Below are 15,746 nucleotides of genomic sequence, written 5' to 3'. Positions count from 1 at the left end.
GGGTTGGTATAATGCGTCTTCGTGTTTATTGCAAGCAAACTGGTTTTGGTACCCAGTGAGTCGACTTTTCGGTGTGTTTCTTGCCCAGTTATCGCTGCCTCCACTCGCTTCTCGATGTTCACTTCTTGGTTCCTTGTGGCCTCTCAGCGGCAAAGCCGGGGTGCTGGCTACTTTCGTTCCTCCGTAGAGTCGAAGATGTGCCACTTCAATATCCTTATTTTATTACTCTCTGCTACTTCCTTGCCTTCCAGGTGGGGATTCTTGTTTGATGGCCCAGGAAGACAGTATTGGGGATTTTTGTGGTATTCTCAACAGCAATCGCGTAGCACTGAAATTTGGTTTGACGGTGCGCAGCTGCTTCGCGATCAGGTGTGGGTCTTGCCAGCAGATAAGTTGGTGAGCGGTAGCAATATGGCTGGTGTTGGAAAAAACGAGAAGTCAGTGAATCTGCATACTGTTCCTGTTAGGAGGGCACGGCACGGTAAGGAGTACCCTCGGACCCCTGGATCTAAAATAGTTAACTCCTGCCAGACTGGGGTTTATCCCACTTTTTTTTCAATTTTATATGAAGTACATGCACCTGATGTTTATAGACTGGAAGTCGGGAGGGCCACTGCAGTGACTTGGAGGCACCTCCGGCTTCGGTGAGGTGGTGTTGGGTGGAAATCACAGCGCAGTTGGGCTTAAGAAGAACCGTTTTGAGAATGAATACGGCTGTACTCTCAGAAAGGCATTTCCATCAGTTGCTTTGTGCTGCGCGAGCAGAACCTGAAGGAAGCTGTAGATGTCATGTTTATAAATGAACACTTCCGAAGGCGTTGAAGAGCTGCTGCCCGGCCCGCGGTGAACACCTTCGGGAGCCTTTCCACCGATGTCGTCGGACTGGGGCCCAAGATACCGAGATGGATCCCTATTGACCGCGTTGGTGAAAATAACTCTTCAGACTCGCATTACAACATGTAATTTGGAGATGGCGATTGCTCCTGTGCCTCGGGGCGCCCCCGCTTTGGTGCAGCCTCCCCGCTGCTGCTCCCTGGCCCCGCGGCGGGTTGCCGAGCTCTGCCCTTGCCGTCCCCAGGAACCTCGCGCTCTCCTGGGGCGCAGCTTGCCTAGCGCCTGCTAGCGTTTTGTTGATTTACAAAGAAGCCTACGTAACTTTTGTGTCAAACGCTGTGTTTCTGAGGCCTCATTCGGCAGCAAATTGGCATTGTAATCCTAAGCAGAAATGGCGTAGATGTTGTATAAGCATGTGCAAAATTCAACAGTTTTGCTGGCACTTAACAGCAGTGAAATGACTGCAGAAGTAATAAGTTGAGGTTTGGGGGTTGTTTGTTTGGGTTTTGGGTTGTTTATTTTTTTGTTGTGTGTGATGGTTTGGGGGGGGGGGGGTTGTTTGTTTGTTTTTGTTTTTAAACCAAAACGGTGGATGGTACTCCCCTTTTAAACTGATTGAAGCTTACAACTTCTTATGAAACCGTAGGTGCTCTTCTGGTACAAACCTTTGAAGTTGTGGAGGAATGAACCTGACTCTTAATGTTTTTGGGACTAGCTGGGACGTGGAGCTAAAGGCAGCGTACCTTTCCAGTGGGATTAGCAACAGCCGTGTTTCTAACCCAAGGGACACTGGGTTTGAAACGCAAATGTTTTGGCTACCTCAAGCACTCGGGAAGAGAATCAGGAGTTGCCTTTCCTGCGCAGTCTCATGTGTCTACTGCTCTTTTCCTTTAGGTTATGATGCCCTGAGCTATTCTGTGGAAAGCAGTGACAAATGGAGTGGGAGACAGCTGCTGCAAGCGAATGAGGAGAACACGACTGACGTCCCAGAGGGTGGGGGGCAGCCGTACGTCAGAAATTGCACTGAACCAGGTAGGAATGAATGTTGCTTCCAGCTCCTTGGTCTTCCAGTTGGCTTTCCTATCTCCAGATGGCTGTATTGGTATCATCTTTTCTGCCGAAAACTTGTACTTACTAATGTGTAAGTCGATAAACGTGCTTGTTGTTTTCCTTGTATGTGTGCACCGTATGGGTATTGCGAACTCCCTCAGCAACCAGGGTTAGGAGGAGGACCTGCTGTCAGCTGGAGTACCAAGGCAGTGTTTGATATACACTAATAGCCAAGCCCTGAGATCGTAAGAAGCATGTCTTCTGTGGGTCTTGCCTAAACATTGCACGCCGTTCTAGTGGGGGGGTGTACATAGTCATGACGGGCGCCAGTACGATGATTATCTGAGAAATTAGTAGATAGTCATGTATTTAGTACAAGTGCTTCCACCAGCAGTGGACCCAAAGAAACTTAGTCTTCTGTAGCTGGAGGTTGGGTTGACCTAATGAAAAATAAGGCTCAGTTCATAATGGAGCTTTTCCCTCAGGGAGGGACCTTAGCAGGGCCGTCTCGTTCACTCCCGTCTTTATGAAACTTGTGGGGACTTAATGTCATTGAAACTGGTGCTCCGTTATATTTTGTTGAAGTTGCTTGACGTATTCAGGAGCTTTTGGGGAAGGCGGGCGCAAACACGGCGGCTGTCTTCACATGCTTTGCGTGTCCCCTCCCTCAGGGGTCCCCCCGCAGCCGGGATTGAGGCAGGTTGGGTCGGGTGGGTATTCAACTGTAGGAGATGAGCTGATGTGCTTTTTTTGAACTTGCCTTCCCCGAGCTGTTCGGGGCTTTTTGTCAACTTCTTGTCCTTGTTCTGAAAGATATCCCCCCCCCCCCCCTCTATTTAGAGGGGCAGTTTCCTCTCCTGTAGTTACAAGGACAAATCGCTTGCAACCCTGTACAAAAAAACTTTCAATGGACAATACAAAAAAAGAACAAAGATGGGGAGTCTTCAATTTGCATCCAATTGATTACATCGTTTTTATTTCTTCCTAAATAGAAGCCATCGTAATATATCGCTATCAAAACAGGAGGCTTTATAAGCTGTTCAGTCCTTTCTCTTTTTTTTTTTTTTTTTTTCCTCCCCTCTTCCTTTCACAGTAGAGCTTGGATGCCGTTTCCTCAAAGTCAGGGGAAGGGAAAGGAAAGGTGTTTCTTCGTTTTTCAGGACTTATGTAGGTTATGTGCCCCAAGAGAAATTCTAACAAATATGGTTCTTGCTGCACTTCTCTGCCTATAATTTTTCCTCCGCTGTAATCCTTAATAACACTTCTGGACAGATGGATGATTATTGTCTTTTTTTAGACAGCAAAAACTAGTGCAAAAATTCTTCTTACTCCGTTTTTTAACTTGTTTGCGTATTTCCTGTGTAGTGCAGACCCAGTCTTACACCCTCACACCAGCATCTGTACTAATCCTTCCCCTACCGCGCTCGGTACATCAGCACCTGCTGTCCCACCAGCCTCAGCGATTTCTGCTGCCTTCACCAAGTCAAGTCACCTATAGGAAAGCACCTTCTCCTTCCCTTTGCTGAGCACTGGTGGGAAACTGCTGCCTGAGAAGACAATTCTTTTTCCTGCCTACTTCCAAAATTAAACTGTATGAACACCTACAGCTATAGGCAGAAGGGAGCGTTTAAAAACGCGGTTTCACCTCATCTGTTGGGGGAGGGAAATAAAATGCCTCATTTTGAAGCGTTTTGTGGGGTTTTTTTTGCGACTCTTGGCTTTTGTAGTCTGTTGGCAGTAAACACGTTTTTACATGCTAAAGGAAAGATCTTTTTTCTTTAACTGCAGGTGTATTTTCAGGCTCATTTGAAAGCCTGGCGTGACATTTGTGAACTGCTATTTTTATTTTCTAATGGTTTATCCAGTGGGCTATCTAGTAGCATTTTATCATCAGAACTGCTGCAAATAGTGGGTTTTTTGCTCACTTTTCCTTTGAAACATACATTGTAGAAATGTTAAAGGGGTGAAATAGACAGAATCCAGCCTAAAGACCTTGTTGTTGTTGTTTTTTTTAACTGTATTTTGGTCCTTTTGTAATTTTCCACTTTGAAACTGTTGCAATTGGACTGACAGTGTGGTCTTTTTGAGCAGTAACCTTTAAAACGTGCTGCTTGTTCTGTACTAGGTAGCCCTGGTGCGCTGAACCCCCCGGGGGAGTTTTGAGCCCTGCGGTATGGCACTCGGAAATAAATCTTGCAAGGCTCCATCTGGAAGATGGCTGCTTCTCTATCAGGGGCAGCAAATAAGAGACTGCATTCCCTTTTGAAAATCTGTTCAACGTGGCTCGTAGCTGATGCGATGATGACATGGTAACCTTCTTTCCAGCTCCCTTGCCCTCTCGGCGCCGCCGGAGTAGGTTAGCTGTTGTGCACGCCTTGGTTAGGGTTCAGCTCCGTGAGTGGCTCTGGAAGCAGTTGCGAGCCGATGCTCAGCAACAACAAAAAAACAAACAAACAAAAAAAAAAAAAACAAACTTTATTTTCTGAAGAGCCTCTGGTCTCATGTCTCCTGTTCCCTTATTTTCCAGTCCTGTAATCATATGTGCTTAGCGCATCCCTCTTGGATCCCTCTTGGTGGCCCTTCATGGGAGTATCTGGCTGTGCTGTCATGCAGCAGATGTTCTTCTGGCCTCTCCTGCCGTCCTCTTGCCCTTGTATCCATGTGAAGGATGTGTGGAACTAGGGGTAGACAAAAAAATTGGACAGAGGTTTTTCACAAAAGAGTGATACTGTTTAACTAAAGCACTTGTTGGTTTGGGGCTGGGTTTGGCAAACGGTTTTGGCTAATACAAAAGACGGTGAGAAATATTCGTGTTGCTTCAGGCGAAGTATCACTTAACCACCTAGTCCTCTTCAGAAATGTGACTCACCCACTGGACGCCAACAGAGAGGCTTAAGCTGATGTAGCGTTGAGCTTTGGGTCAGGTCCGTGGGCTCCCAAATTCAGAGCTAGGTTTGCACGAGAGAAAGTCGGAGAAACTTGCAGTTAATTCAGGCTGGGTTTATCAGCTGTCATGAAGGTGACAAGCTCACAGGCTGCGTCAGGATGGGACGTAATGTGTCTAGAAATTGATGTTAGAGGCTGCTTGGTTGTGGCACGCTGAGGTCCCGGTGCCACCCCTCGTTAGCTCCTCACTAGACTGACATATGTTTCCTCTGACAAGCTGTCATCGTGTTCCTCCCGCGGTGTTACCGCTTCCCACGTGCTCGGTTGCCGCTTCTGCCTCGCAAAGGCTGCAAATAAAATAACAGCCCTGCTTGAGTGTGCCGTTTTAAAGTCATTATCAGTAATAGCAGGAAATACGTGATTACTGCAGAAACTAGAAGATCTTGGTATATTCATTTAAACCCTCGGGCACAAAAGTGTTTAATTTAAACAGCCAAAGAAGTTTTTATGCAATTATTTCTTACATTTCCTCCTCTTATTTCAAAAGCAACTTTCCCTTTTATCCGTATTTCTCCAGTGAGTCATAGATTATGATAATGTAATTGGTAGCACTTGGCTATGAAGTAGGTAACTCTCCCAGCCTGCTTATTCTTGTTACCCTTTCTTTAGAGCCCTTTTTGTGTTGAACCACTAACCTTAACCCCCAAAACCCAAAGCGCCTCCTGTGAAGTTGCGCTTGCCAATCTCTTCCCCGTTGAACGCTTGGTCCCCTCTGCTTTGCGTACCCGGGCGGTGAGACTACCACGACGGCCGCGGGTTTCTCGGTGAACAGCTTGGTGACCGAGCTCTGCCCGGTGCGTGACGTGCCCTGAGCGCAGAAGGAGAGGAGAAGGCGGTCTGTTGTTGAACCTTCTTCCTATCGCTGCGGGAGAGGAGTCTCGCGCCTGTGCCTTGGTGCCGGCGCAGGCAGGCTGGCGGTGCCGGTAAGTGCTCTCCTGGTTGATGCGTCATCTCGAGAGCGGCGTTTGGTCGGTGTTAAAACAGAGCAGTGCAGTCCTCTTTCCTTGAACTCACCCTGGGGTGGGGATGTGCTGAAGCGCAGCCCGAGCAGGCAGTTTTCAGCCAAAACGGTAGCAGCTGTCTCAGTGCTGGAAGGGAAACCGTCTCTTCACCCTCAGAGACTTATGCATGTGCTCAGGTTTCGGTGGTCTAGGTTGTCATGCCCAGAATGACGTTCAGAGAACACACGCGGTGCATGAGACCCGCATCCTTACCTATAAACACGTTGCTAGTGGTAGAAGAGGAGGTGTAGCAGGAGAGTCCCTGCCCAACAGACCTTCAGCCTTTCAGCAGATGGGAGATGGGAGCGCTGGAGCAGTTGGTGCACTTATGCAGCCGTAAAACTCACTTCAGCAGGATGAAATTCAGGGCTTCCAACGCTCCTTGGTTTTCTCCGAGTTGTGTGTCATCTTCTTTTGGTCAATTATCGGCATTGTCAAGATATAACCCCACAGGAGATCACGGCAGTGGCGGAAGTGCCAAGCAGATCTCAAAACTGTAGCATAGTCTGAGATGGGCTTGTGGGCTAGAAACAAGGTATATTAAACGAAATACTCAAACGTTGAAGTGTTTTAATGAGTGGAGTTGTCCTGAGATTCCAGCTCATGTTCCTGCTTCCGCGTGTACAACGGCACTGTCCATCAGCGCTTGGGGATACGTGTATCTGGGTAGCAGTCTGAGTTGTGGGACTGATACCCATTCGCATCAAGGCTGGAGAGGACGCAGCAGTTAAATGAGTAAGACGTGCTCGTTCTTTTAGTGGAGCCTTGATATTTGGGTATGGAGGGTGATGGTCCGTAGGTGACATGGACTTCTCGCCCCCTGGCCTTTGTACCTGAGGATACGGTGCCAGGCTTGGACTCTTGCCTTTCTGAGCATCCTTCTGCTTTTTGCCTCTGTAAGATGCAAGAAGTGGTATCTTTACAAGCCTGGGTTTTGCTTTAGTGGACTGGTCTTGTAGATGGGAAATGGGAAGACGTAGAAAACAAAATTCCTCTGGAATTCCTCTGGAAAGGTGCTAGAAATAGCTGCTGGCAGAGCAAGACTGCTCTTGCTCCACCACTGCCAAGTTCAGGAAAGCCTTCTTCACACACAGATATAATATGCTATGTAAGGAGTGATTTTTTTTTTCTTCTTGTCTTTTTCTCTCCTGTCTGAACCAAAATGAAATTAAAAAAAAAAAAAAAATTGCTTTCCCTCAAGCAAAATTAATTTTTTTCCTAGCAAAAGGGAAAGTAAAAATTTGTTTCTGCCTAGCACATTGCAAAACCTTGCTTTAACTTGTGGAAACATTAGAAAAATAAATTACTGTAAGTTTAGTAACAAGATGTCCTCGAGGAATATAAAAAAGACATTCTTCCCTCCCTCAGCCGTAACAGTTTTGTGAATTTGACAGAAATTTGCTCGAACTTCTGCTCCCACGCTCCGCTCCTGCCTGCCGATCGCTCTTTTCCACCCTCCCCTGCGAAAAGAGGGGGCTTGCCAGAAGCCAGGAGCGCGATTCCTCTTGGGCGAAGGCTGAGAGGGAAGAGGAACGAGTAATCCTCTCCTGCCCGATGGGAGCGGATTGCTCACGCCCTGGAAAGGGCCGTCCCTCCGCCGAGGCTGGGGCTCGGGAGCCAGGACTGCTCCGAGCCACGGACGCTCCGTTGCAGCCGGCTGTCGCCTTTGTGCGCTCTACGGGCAGATAGTGGCCACGTCCCTTTCTCTCTGCCCTTCCTCCCCCCTGCTCCTCACCTAGGTTGAAATGGTTTTGGTGCCCAATATTGCAGTGGTCCGAGGAATTCCAGCCTAAAGCATCGGAAAACTGTGGTGTTGGGGTTAAAACCTCAGAAATAAAAGTAAAAAAAAAAAAAAAACCCAAAACATGCTTGTTTCTTCCAGGTTTGTATGCTGGCGTGGAGCTGGGTTGTCTTTTCCTACGGTCAGGAAAGAGAGATGTTCTCTTGATGGGAACACGAGCTGAAGTAGCGGTGCTGTCACCTGGCCCCAAGAGCTGAGGCTTGAAGAGACACCACCAGTGCCGCCAAAGCTCCGTGTCTGACTCCTGCTTTTAACCAAACAGGGCTGTGTGCCCCCACAGTCTGTGTCTCTTCTGGCTGAGGGGAAAACGTGAGGCAACCACTGGGTTTGGAGGAGTTTTTCCTTGCTGGGTCTGCCTGCTTGCTTTGTTACAAATACTGTGAATGACTTTCCTTTTCACCCGTGTTTGCGGTGGGCCACGCACAAATGCATTAAGTGCAGGCTGTTGCAGTGTTGATCTGAAAACGCATATGCCCAGCTCGCTCACCTGTAATCATCTATTTTGGAGGCTTGTGTGGGGTCTTGTTGTTGTTGTTGTTGGTTTTTTTGGCAGCTGGAGTGTGTTTCTGGAGCCAAGTTCAGATTCGGGTGAGATTGTCTCTGCTGTTCACATCCCACCTCCCACCCCGCGCTGAGGTAGGACAGGCCTTGTTGGACACAGGGAGAGCAGGACTTGGTTTTCATCACAGATGTTCTCGTTAGCCTGTGTCGGAGAAGCGGACCTCTGACAGTTGTGAAAAGCTGCAAGGGATACTTAAAGATAACTTGCAGATGGTAGAAAGTATTCGACATGGTTGTTCATGCGGCTGTTTTTTCGGAGGGTATTTTCCACCTGTCTGGTCCTTGGAATGACTTCTTGAGCTCCAGAAATTTTCTGCAAACTTTTGAAGAATGTCTTTCTCTTCTCTCAGTGGAGTTAGATTATCTTTTTCTTTTTTTTTTTTTTTATTTTTTTTTTTGTTGGTCTCGCAGTGAATTAGTATGAGAATTTATTTTCCTGGCTGGGAAAACGTGTAATCTTCCTGGTGGCGGTTCCAACGTCAGGGTGGCACTGGGGGGAACTACCAGGGACCAGCAGACCCTTGAACCTAGCAGGGAAAGGTTATGCCAAGAAATGTTTTTAACGGGGAGGAGCCATTTACATTGCAAGACCTGAGCAAGGGAGTGGAAAATACAGCTTCCTCCAGAAGAAGGAAGGTGTCTTTCTCCATCGTGCTCTCCTGGCACGCTGGAGAACACCAGCCATGAGATGGAGGTCGGTGAGCTGCATGCAGGAGCCGTGGGAAGCCCGGCCGTCGGCGTTCTCGCGGGTTGTGCCGATGTAGTGCACGTGAACAGGCTGAGAGGTGGAGCGGTGCCCTTACCCCTGCGACAGGCAGCGAGGGGCTGGATGCTCCAGCGCAGCGGTGGGACCATTCGCCCTGCGGGGAGGGCACTGGCAGCCCGGCGGTGCCGCTTGCGTCGCACGGATGTACGGGGCTCGTTTGTCGCAGTGTCGGAACGCTTATCCTCGGGCTGGGATTTGGCACTGCGAAGTTCCTTGCTCTGGAGCTGCTGCGTGGCTTGGTTTTGCCGCTTTATTTATAAACGCCTTCAGCTGCTCTGGAGTCGAAGCCGAGCGAAGCGTGGGTTTGAATCAGCCTTGGTTGTGGCTGTGCTCTGGGCTCGCGGTGGGGTTTGCTTTCGGGGCTGCGTTTTACGGGGCATTGGTCTGTGGGGCCGTTGGACTGCAGGACCTCTTTAAAATCGGAGGTGGTCACGAGTACTTTAGGACTTTTAGTCATCTAAGGGAGCAGGAGCCCAAGTGTCGCTGCGTGAGGTTGGTGTGTAGGCGAGCAGATTCCTTGGCACCGGCCGCTCCGAGGCAGGACCTGTTGTGTACCTCCAACACGACTGTAACCTGGACCACACGCCAAAAAGGGAAGCTCGGAACAATCGCTTTTTGCTGGGTACTTAAAAACTCTGAACTGATCTCCAAAATCCTGCAGTTCCCTGGAAAATAGGGCCCTCTCTGCGTACGCAGGAGGCCAGTAGCGTTCTTTTTGCTGAAATTTTGCCAGTATCGCCGTGCAATTATGTGTGCGACTCCAGGAGATGAAGCTTTAGGGAGAAAAATAATGCAAGCTCTGTGATTAAAATCAAGAGGTGGCAGTGCCATTTCCCAGTTTGTCCTCGGTGTGTTCTCTTGCGCTGATAAAACAAAAGAATTTGGAAAAGGAGGGGATCTAAGTGGCAAACCAACAAAGTAAAGCCCAAATCCCGAAATCGGCATCACCTCTGCTCTTTGTAGGCAGAGGAAAGGGAGTGAAGTCCTGTGAGCCCATAGTGCCCTCGTCAGAAAGCTGCTGTGTATTTGTGCAGAATACATCATTGCCGACGAATCAAACAGTTGTAATTAAACCACTACTTGTTCTAATAGAAAAGAATCTCATTAGACCCATTGGCTCCTGGCTTATGACTACTCAACCTCCAGCCTTCTGCATTGCAACATGGCCGAGATGTGCTCCCGTAGTCTGCGAAATCTCACCTACCGGCACTCGCTTGCTTAATTGGTGATACTTGTGATTAGCATGTTCCTGTTGTAATTGTTGTTTCCAGTGGAAATTACTGGATTGTCATACGCTAGCTAAGCAATAAGGGTCTTGCAGAGTGCTTACGGAAGATTTGTATGTCATGCTGGGTGTTGAGTGAAGAATGCCAAAGGGTAATTGACTGTTGCTACCCAAGAAGCATGTTAATAGTCTTGAGAAATTATGACAAGGGGGGGCGGGGGGGGAGGAATGATCCTGTAGGGAAGAAGGAGCAGATCTTAACCTGTACACCTGCTGCTATCAAAGACGCGGGAAGGCATCGTTTGAGAGCCAGTCAGCAGCGCGACCCAATTTGCTCTTCCCGGTACCCCATTTATCACGGCAGTGTTTTGCTTTAGGCTGCCAGTGGGCTTCGCTGACAAAACCTGAAACGGGGAACGCTGCTCGTGGAATTGCTGGGCAGGGGAAGCTAGCGGTAATAGTGGTAGGGGGCACGGCACTGCAGTACCCCCACAAGGTCTGCATCCCACAGCTTGAAGAGACCGTTTGGCGCAGACCAGTCCTCACTGCTTCAACCCCCTGCTGCCCTTTCATCCCCGTCCCTCCAGGGGCCCGGAAGCACCCACAGCCAAGTAGATTTGCCAAAAGCCAAACCTTAACCTCTTGTATTTCACAGCGTTTTGCTAACAGTGGGCTGCTTAGTTATTTAGTTTTTGAAGTACTTTGAAGTTTTTGAAGGGCTTAAGAGGGAGAGATACTCGGCTAAAAACCACGGGCCGTGTAAGGTGGGCATAGATGGGGCTACAGCTTCTGATCTCTGTCCTCTTTCTAGTCTTCGTTTGGACTGTGATGAAGTTACCTGCCCGTGACCTGTGCGCTGAATAGCCTCTAGGCGTGAAATACTGCCCCCCGTGCTACCAGTCACGGTGAGAAAGCCTTGCCTGCTTTTACCACAGATCCTTGTGGGCCCGTGACTCGAGCGGGGCCCGTTTGGGCCCTGGGATGCATCCCCGCTGGAAGGGGAGAGCTGTGCAACCACAGAGGCAGGTTTCGGTCGTGCCCACGCAAACCCGGAGGGGGATCGCGGGTGGGAGAGCAAAAGCGGGAGGGCGCTGTTCTGGCAAGCTGGTTTCTCAGCTGAGGAGACATGCAGCCTAGGTGACCTGTGCCTGCCGGAGCCTCTTATCCCTGGCAGAGACCAAGAACACCCTTGTGGCCATCCCTGGACTCGAGCCTCTGCTGCCCGAGGGACTGCATACTGGAATGCTTTGCCTGTGGGTATCCTGGTCACGGTCCGCTCTGGAGGGTGCTGAGTTTGAAACTTGTTCTGCTGTTTATGTAGACTCGCCGAACAAAGGAAAAATAGATGTGGCAGAGTGCTTATCCAGCATAAAGCCAGTCTCTTTCATCCCCGTCTTGAGTTCCTGTTTCCTTTTCAAAGACAGTGATCAGTCTGGGTAAATCACGGCTTTCAAACGACAAGCTCGTGGGATTCCAGGCTTATGGGATGGAGTGGGCCACGGTAAAAATAAATGTATTTTTAAGAAGAAAGGAAATACAAAGTGGAGCACGGCTGTTTTGCAACGGAACTCAAATATTCCTTGGACCGTCTGATGGATTGCGTTTGCATACGTAGCTTCATGGGGGACAAACGCGTTTTTTCAGTTATATCATCTCTGAAGGAGCCGCCTCCTTTATCGCGGGGAAAAAAAAAATGCAGGCAGCAAATATCAACATTCTTCTGCACAAAGAGGGGGGAAATATTTTCCTAAGTACATCATCAACCAGTTACTACCGTTATATAGCAAGAACCCGTGTTTAGAGTAACAGCAATGGAGGGGGGGAACCCTGTGTCCCTTCTTATGATTACTTTTTCCCCTCTGAAATAACTTTAAAATGTCCAGAATTTTTCTCACGTTTCCTTTTGGCACTTTTTGGTTGGGGTTTTTTGCTCTTTATATCTAGAGGAATGAGACTTGCTTCCTTGAACTTTTTGCAAGCTTGTGTTGCTCCTTTGGTTATTGTGTGTTGTGGAAAAGGCAGCAGAGAGGTTTAAAATACCGAAGAGGGACCATTGCTTCCAAATCTATGCATTTAAAAGGCGCTGAGAAGCAAAGCAGGACTTCAGACATGAATAGATATCGCATCGTACCTTTCTGAGTTGGGTTTCATTTCTCTGACACCGGAGGATGCCAGGCTGCTGTAGTGCCTCGCTCTAGTAATCTGAGAAGTCGTCTGTGAAGCCCGAGACCTGAATTTATAAGAAGGAGGTGGAAATAAAAAATTGTCAAGTCAGGCTTACTCCTTTCTCTTGGAAGAAAACGTACTTAGATTTTTCTATGCCGAGCATGGAAATTGGGACTGTTGTAGATTTTTGGGTTGGTAGCTGGGAAGAGCCATTGCGGTCCTCTTGTTTGGTGATGCTGGTCCATGCCAACGGTGGCCTCTTGTCCCCGCCGGTCTGCCGCAGGCTCCCTGCGGGAAGGTGGGCAGCAGACTGAGGGGCTGGAGAGGTGTTTTCTCTTTCTGGCTCTGGTGCGGGTCTGCTGGGAGATGTGGGTCGGGTCCTCTCTGCGCCGTGGGGGCAAGGCGGCACAGCTAATATTGAGTGGCAGCGTAGGGCACGGTTGGACTGCACTGATGAAAAGGCCGTAAGGAGTTATTACCAGTTCAGAATCTGTAAACTACGAGCGATGGCGTTCGTGATGCTTTTTGGACCGTCTTCCTGATCAAGTCAGTGAGTGGGGCTTACTTAGCAGATGCAAGCCGCTCGGTGCAGCGTGGCCTCGGGGCACTACTGAAGTACAAGTAACGGCTCGCAGCTGTAATAAATGTGTAGCAGATGTGGATGTTCTAGATTGGCCAGATACCAGAATAGTTTGGGTTTTTTTCACATACCTGAATTATTCTTCTGTCATGGTCAAGGCAAATTGTCCACTTAAGCATTTAAAAATATATTGATGCATTTTTGTAAAATGCCATAATTCTCCCCAGCATCCTATTTCCACCAAGCTCCTATTTTGTGAACATGCTTCCTGCGACATTTTGTTACGCTGCTGGTTTCTCCCAGAGCGAGTGGCAGCTGGCTCTTCAAACCATTGCGGAGCTCAGAACAGATGCAAGTTCTCACGGGGCTGCAGAAGTCTGCAAGCTGTGGCTGTGCTGTCGCGCAAACACAGATTTGGGGAGGAGGACTTCTGGATACTTTGTTCCCTGCCTCTTGACAGCAGAGAGATGAAGTTGTCCACTTGTGGGTAGACTCTGGGCAGATCCTTAGGTGATGTAAGTCCGACGGGCTCTGCTGAACGCTGGCTTACATCAAGTGGTGGTTTAGCCCTTGGTGACACACTGTTTTCAGTGTTCATTTGTGTGCAGGTAGGACAGTTCCAGGTCCCTTGTGCAAAACTGGAGCAAGGAGGGTTTTCTGTAGGACCGCAACAGGTATTTTAGGCTGCCGCATCATTTCCCCCTTCCTAAAGCGGGGGAGGGACATGGCAGCAGCATCTGCAGCTCTGGCACGTGGTGGTGCCTCCAGGCTTTGCTGGCGCCGGGGTTTTGTGCGTAACCAGCCCGCCCATCCTCTTGGTTCGTCTGTCGTGAACCCACAGCGCCGAGCGGCCAGCAGCTGAGGTTCAGTGCTCTTTGGCATCTTGGAGACACGTTGACCTCCTGGTCAGGCTTTTGGTGGTTTGCTCGCCCCATGTGCCTTCCATGAGCTCCTCCAGTTTGTGGTCCCCGTGACAGTAAGGTACGGTGTGTGACTTGCAGAAGTGTGTGTACTGCCTTTCACTTGCACACTTGTCAAAACCAAACAAATACAGTTGTGCAGTACCATAAAAACAGCCCATAGTCACCATCTCTGGAGGTATTTAAAAGATGTGTAGATGTACTGCCGAGGGACATGGTTTAGTGGTAACTTGGCAGTCCTGGCTTAACTGTTGGACTTGACGATCTTAAAGGTCTTTTCCAACCAAAACGATTCCATCATTCTAAATGAGAAGCAATGCAGGAGAGAGCTGAGCACGGGGACCACCAGCCCTGGGGACCCGTTGCCCTCTGCCCCGACCAGCTCTGCCAGCAGCAGGAAGGTCCACCGTCGCAGTTTTGCCACCCAGGGGAGGCATGAGCATCTCAGCTGCGTTCTGTCGAGGGGAGCCCACCAGGAAGCTGCCCACCCATGGCCCAGCCTGGGCTGGGCGATGGTCAAGGAGCCAAGACCCCTTCCTGCAACTTCAGGCCTCTCGAGGAGCCTTCCACAATATAAATATATAAACTTTATCCTGTTTTAAAGTCTCTTTGTGCTGCCAGAAGAGTAGAGGGAGTAAGCTTGATAATGGAGAAAATCAGGGCAAATAGTTGTAAGCACATGCTTTAAATTTCGGCGTGTCCGTGGGATTTTGCAGATTGAACATGAATGTGTAAACGAGGGCCTCAAGCCTTAATTTAAATTCCAGTGCCTTCAGGGGTGAAAGCTGATGTAACTCCAAGATCTGTCCCAGGACAAGTCTTTATTAGATTTTCTGTTTTAAATTTGTTATTTTTGAGCTATTACTGTAAAAGAAGAAAAAAAAAAAAAAACAAAACACATCTGGCCCCCTGTTACAAACTGGGTTTTGTTGCTTGTTTTTCAATTCTTGCCAGAAGTGAGTATTGAAAAATCAAAGGTCCAGATTTTCCACTGATGTAAATTATTACTAGCTCCATTGACTTCATTGAGTTTACACTAGTTTTAAACGACCGAGGATCTAATACAACATCCCAAGTCAAGATTTAATACAGTCAGGATGGAGTCTTTATCATCTGTCATTTGCATTTTAAGCAGTGCTTAATTGTATAGTTTTTATACACAGACACGTGCATAAACTCACTTATGCGTGCACAGAATAATGGCTTTATATATTAATGCTGAAACAGTTTAATTTAGTGCACAGCAGTGGGTAAAATAAAAGTATTTAATTAAAATGTTTTTTTTTTTTTTTTCATGGGCTGCATCGAGAATTTTCCAGATTAGATATTGGTTACCCATATGTGCAAGTTCTTCATTATTTCCATGCCGTCCCTGTTAGGAAAGGGAGAGATGAGTTATTTTTCTTCCTTGAAGCTCAGGCAGAAGGGTGGGCGGCTCCTTGGCTGCCTGGTGCTGGTGGTGGGAGACCAGGTGGTAGGGAGGTGAGCTCCCACTACGGTCCCGGCGCTACAGAAAGATTTGCACTCATAGAATCATAGGGTTGGAAGGGACCTCTGGAGATGATCTAGTCCAACCCCCCTGCCAGAGCAGGGCCACCTTAGAGCAGGTTGCACAGGAGCGCCTCCAGGCGGGTTTGGAATGTCTCCAGAGGTGGGATCAAAAGTCTTTCGTGCTAGGTGTGATAAAACCATGCAGAAAGAGAAGTCTTCTGTGCCGCTCTTACAGCCCGAGTGGATGAGGTGTAAGGTAGGAGGTAACAGAGGTAAAGCAACTGATGCTCCAGCCTGGTGCTCCACACCTCCCGTAGTCACCTGCTTTGTTGGGGTTTGGGCTGCAGCTTGCAGCGTGGAAAGCTTCTCCATTTCATGGTTGCTCATCCAAAGTTAATGGGAAGG

General features: G+C 48.6%; 1 protein-coding gene across 1 annotated transcript in view; it reads left to right on the top strand.

Annotated features, from left to right (window-relative positions):
- Positions 1-15,746, top strand: part of SLC24A3 (solute carrier family 24 member 3) — a gene marked incomplete at both ends in the record, with an annotated part of 161,261 nt that overhangs the window by 27,237 nt on the left and 118,278 nt on the right. Inside the window, one exon of the mRNA XM_082480186.1 lies at positions 1,729-1,866. Within this exon, the coding sequence (XP_082336312.1) occupies positions 1,729-1,866 (138 nt within the window). The remainder of the gene's footprint in view (positions 1-1,728; positions 1,867-15,746) is intronic.

The sequence above is a fragment of the Vanellus vanellus genome (assembly GCF_965231255.1).
Source record: "Vanellus vanellus genome assembly, chromosome: 3".
Taxonomy (NCBI): Eukaryota; Metazoa; Chordata; class Aves; order Charadriiformes; family Charadriidae; genus Vanellus; species Vanellus vanellus.
Note: the sequence above shows the minus strand (reverse complement) of the source record. Positions and strands in the feature narration are given on the sequence as shown.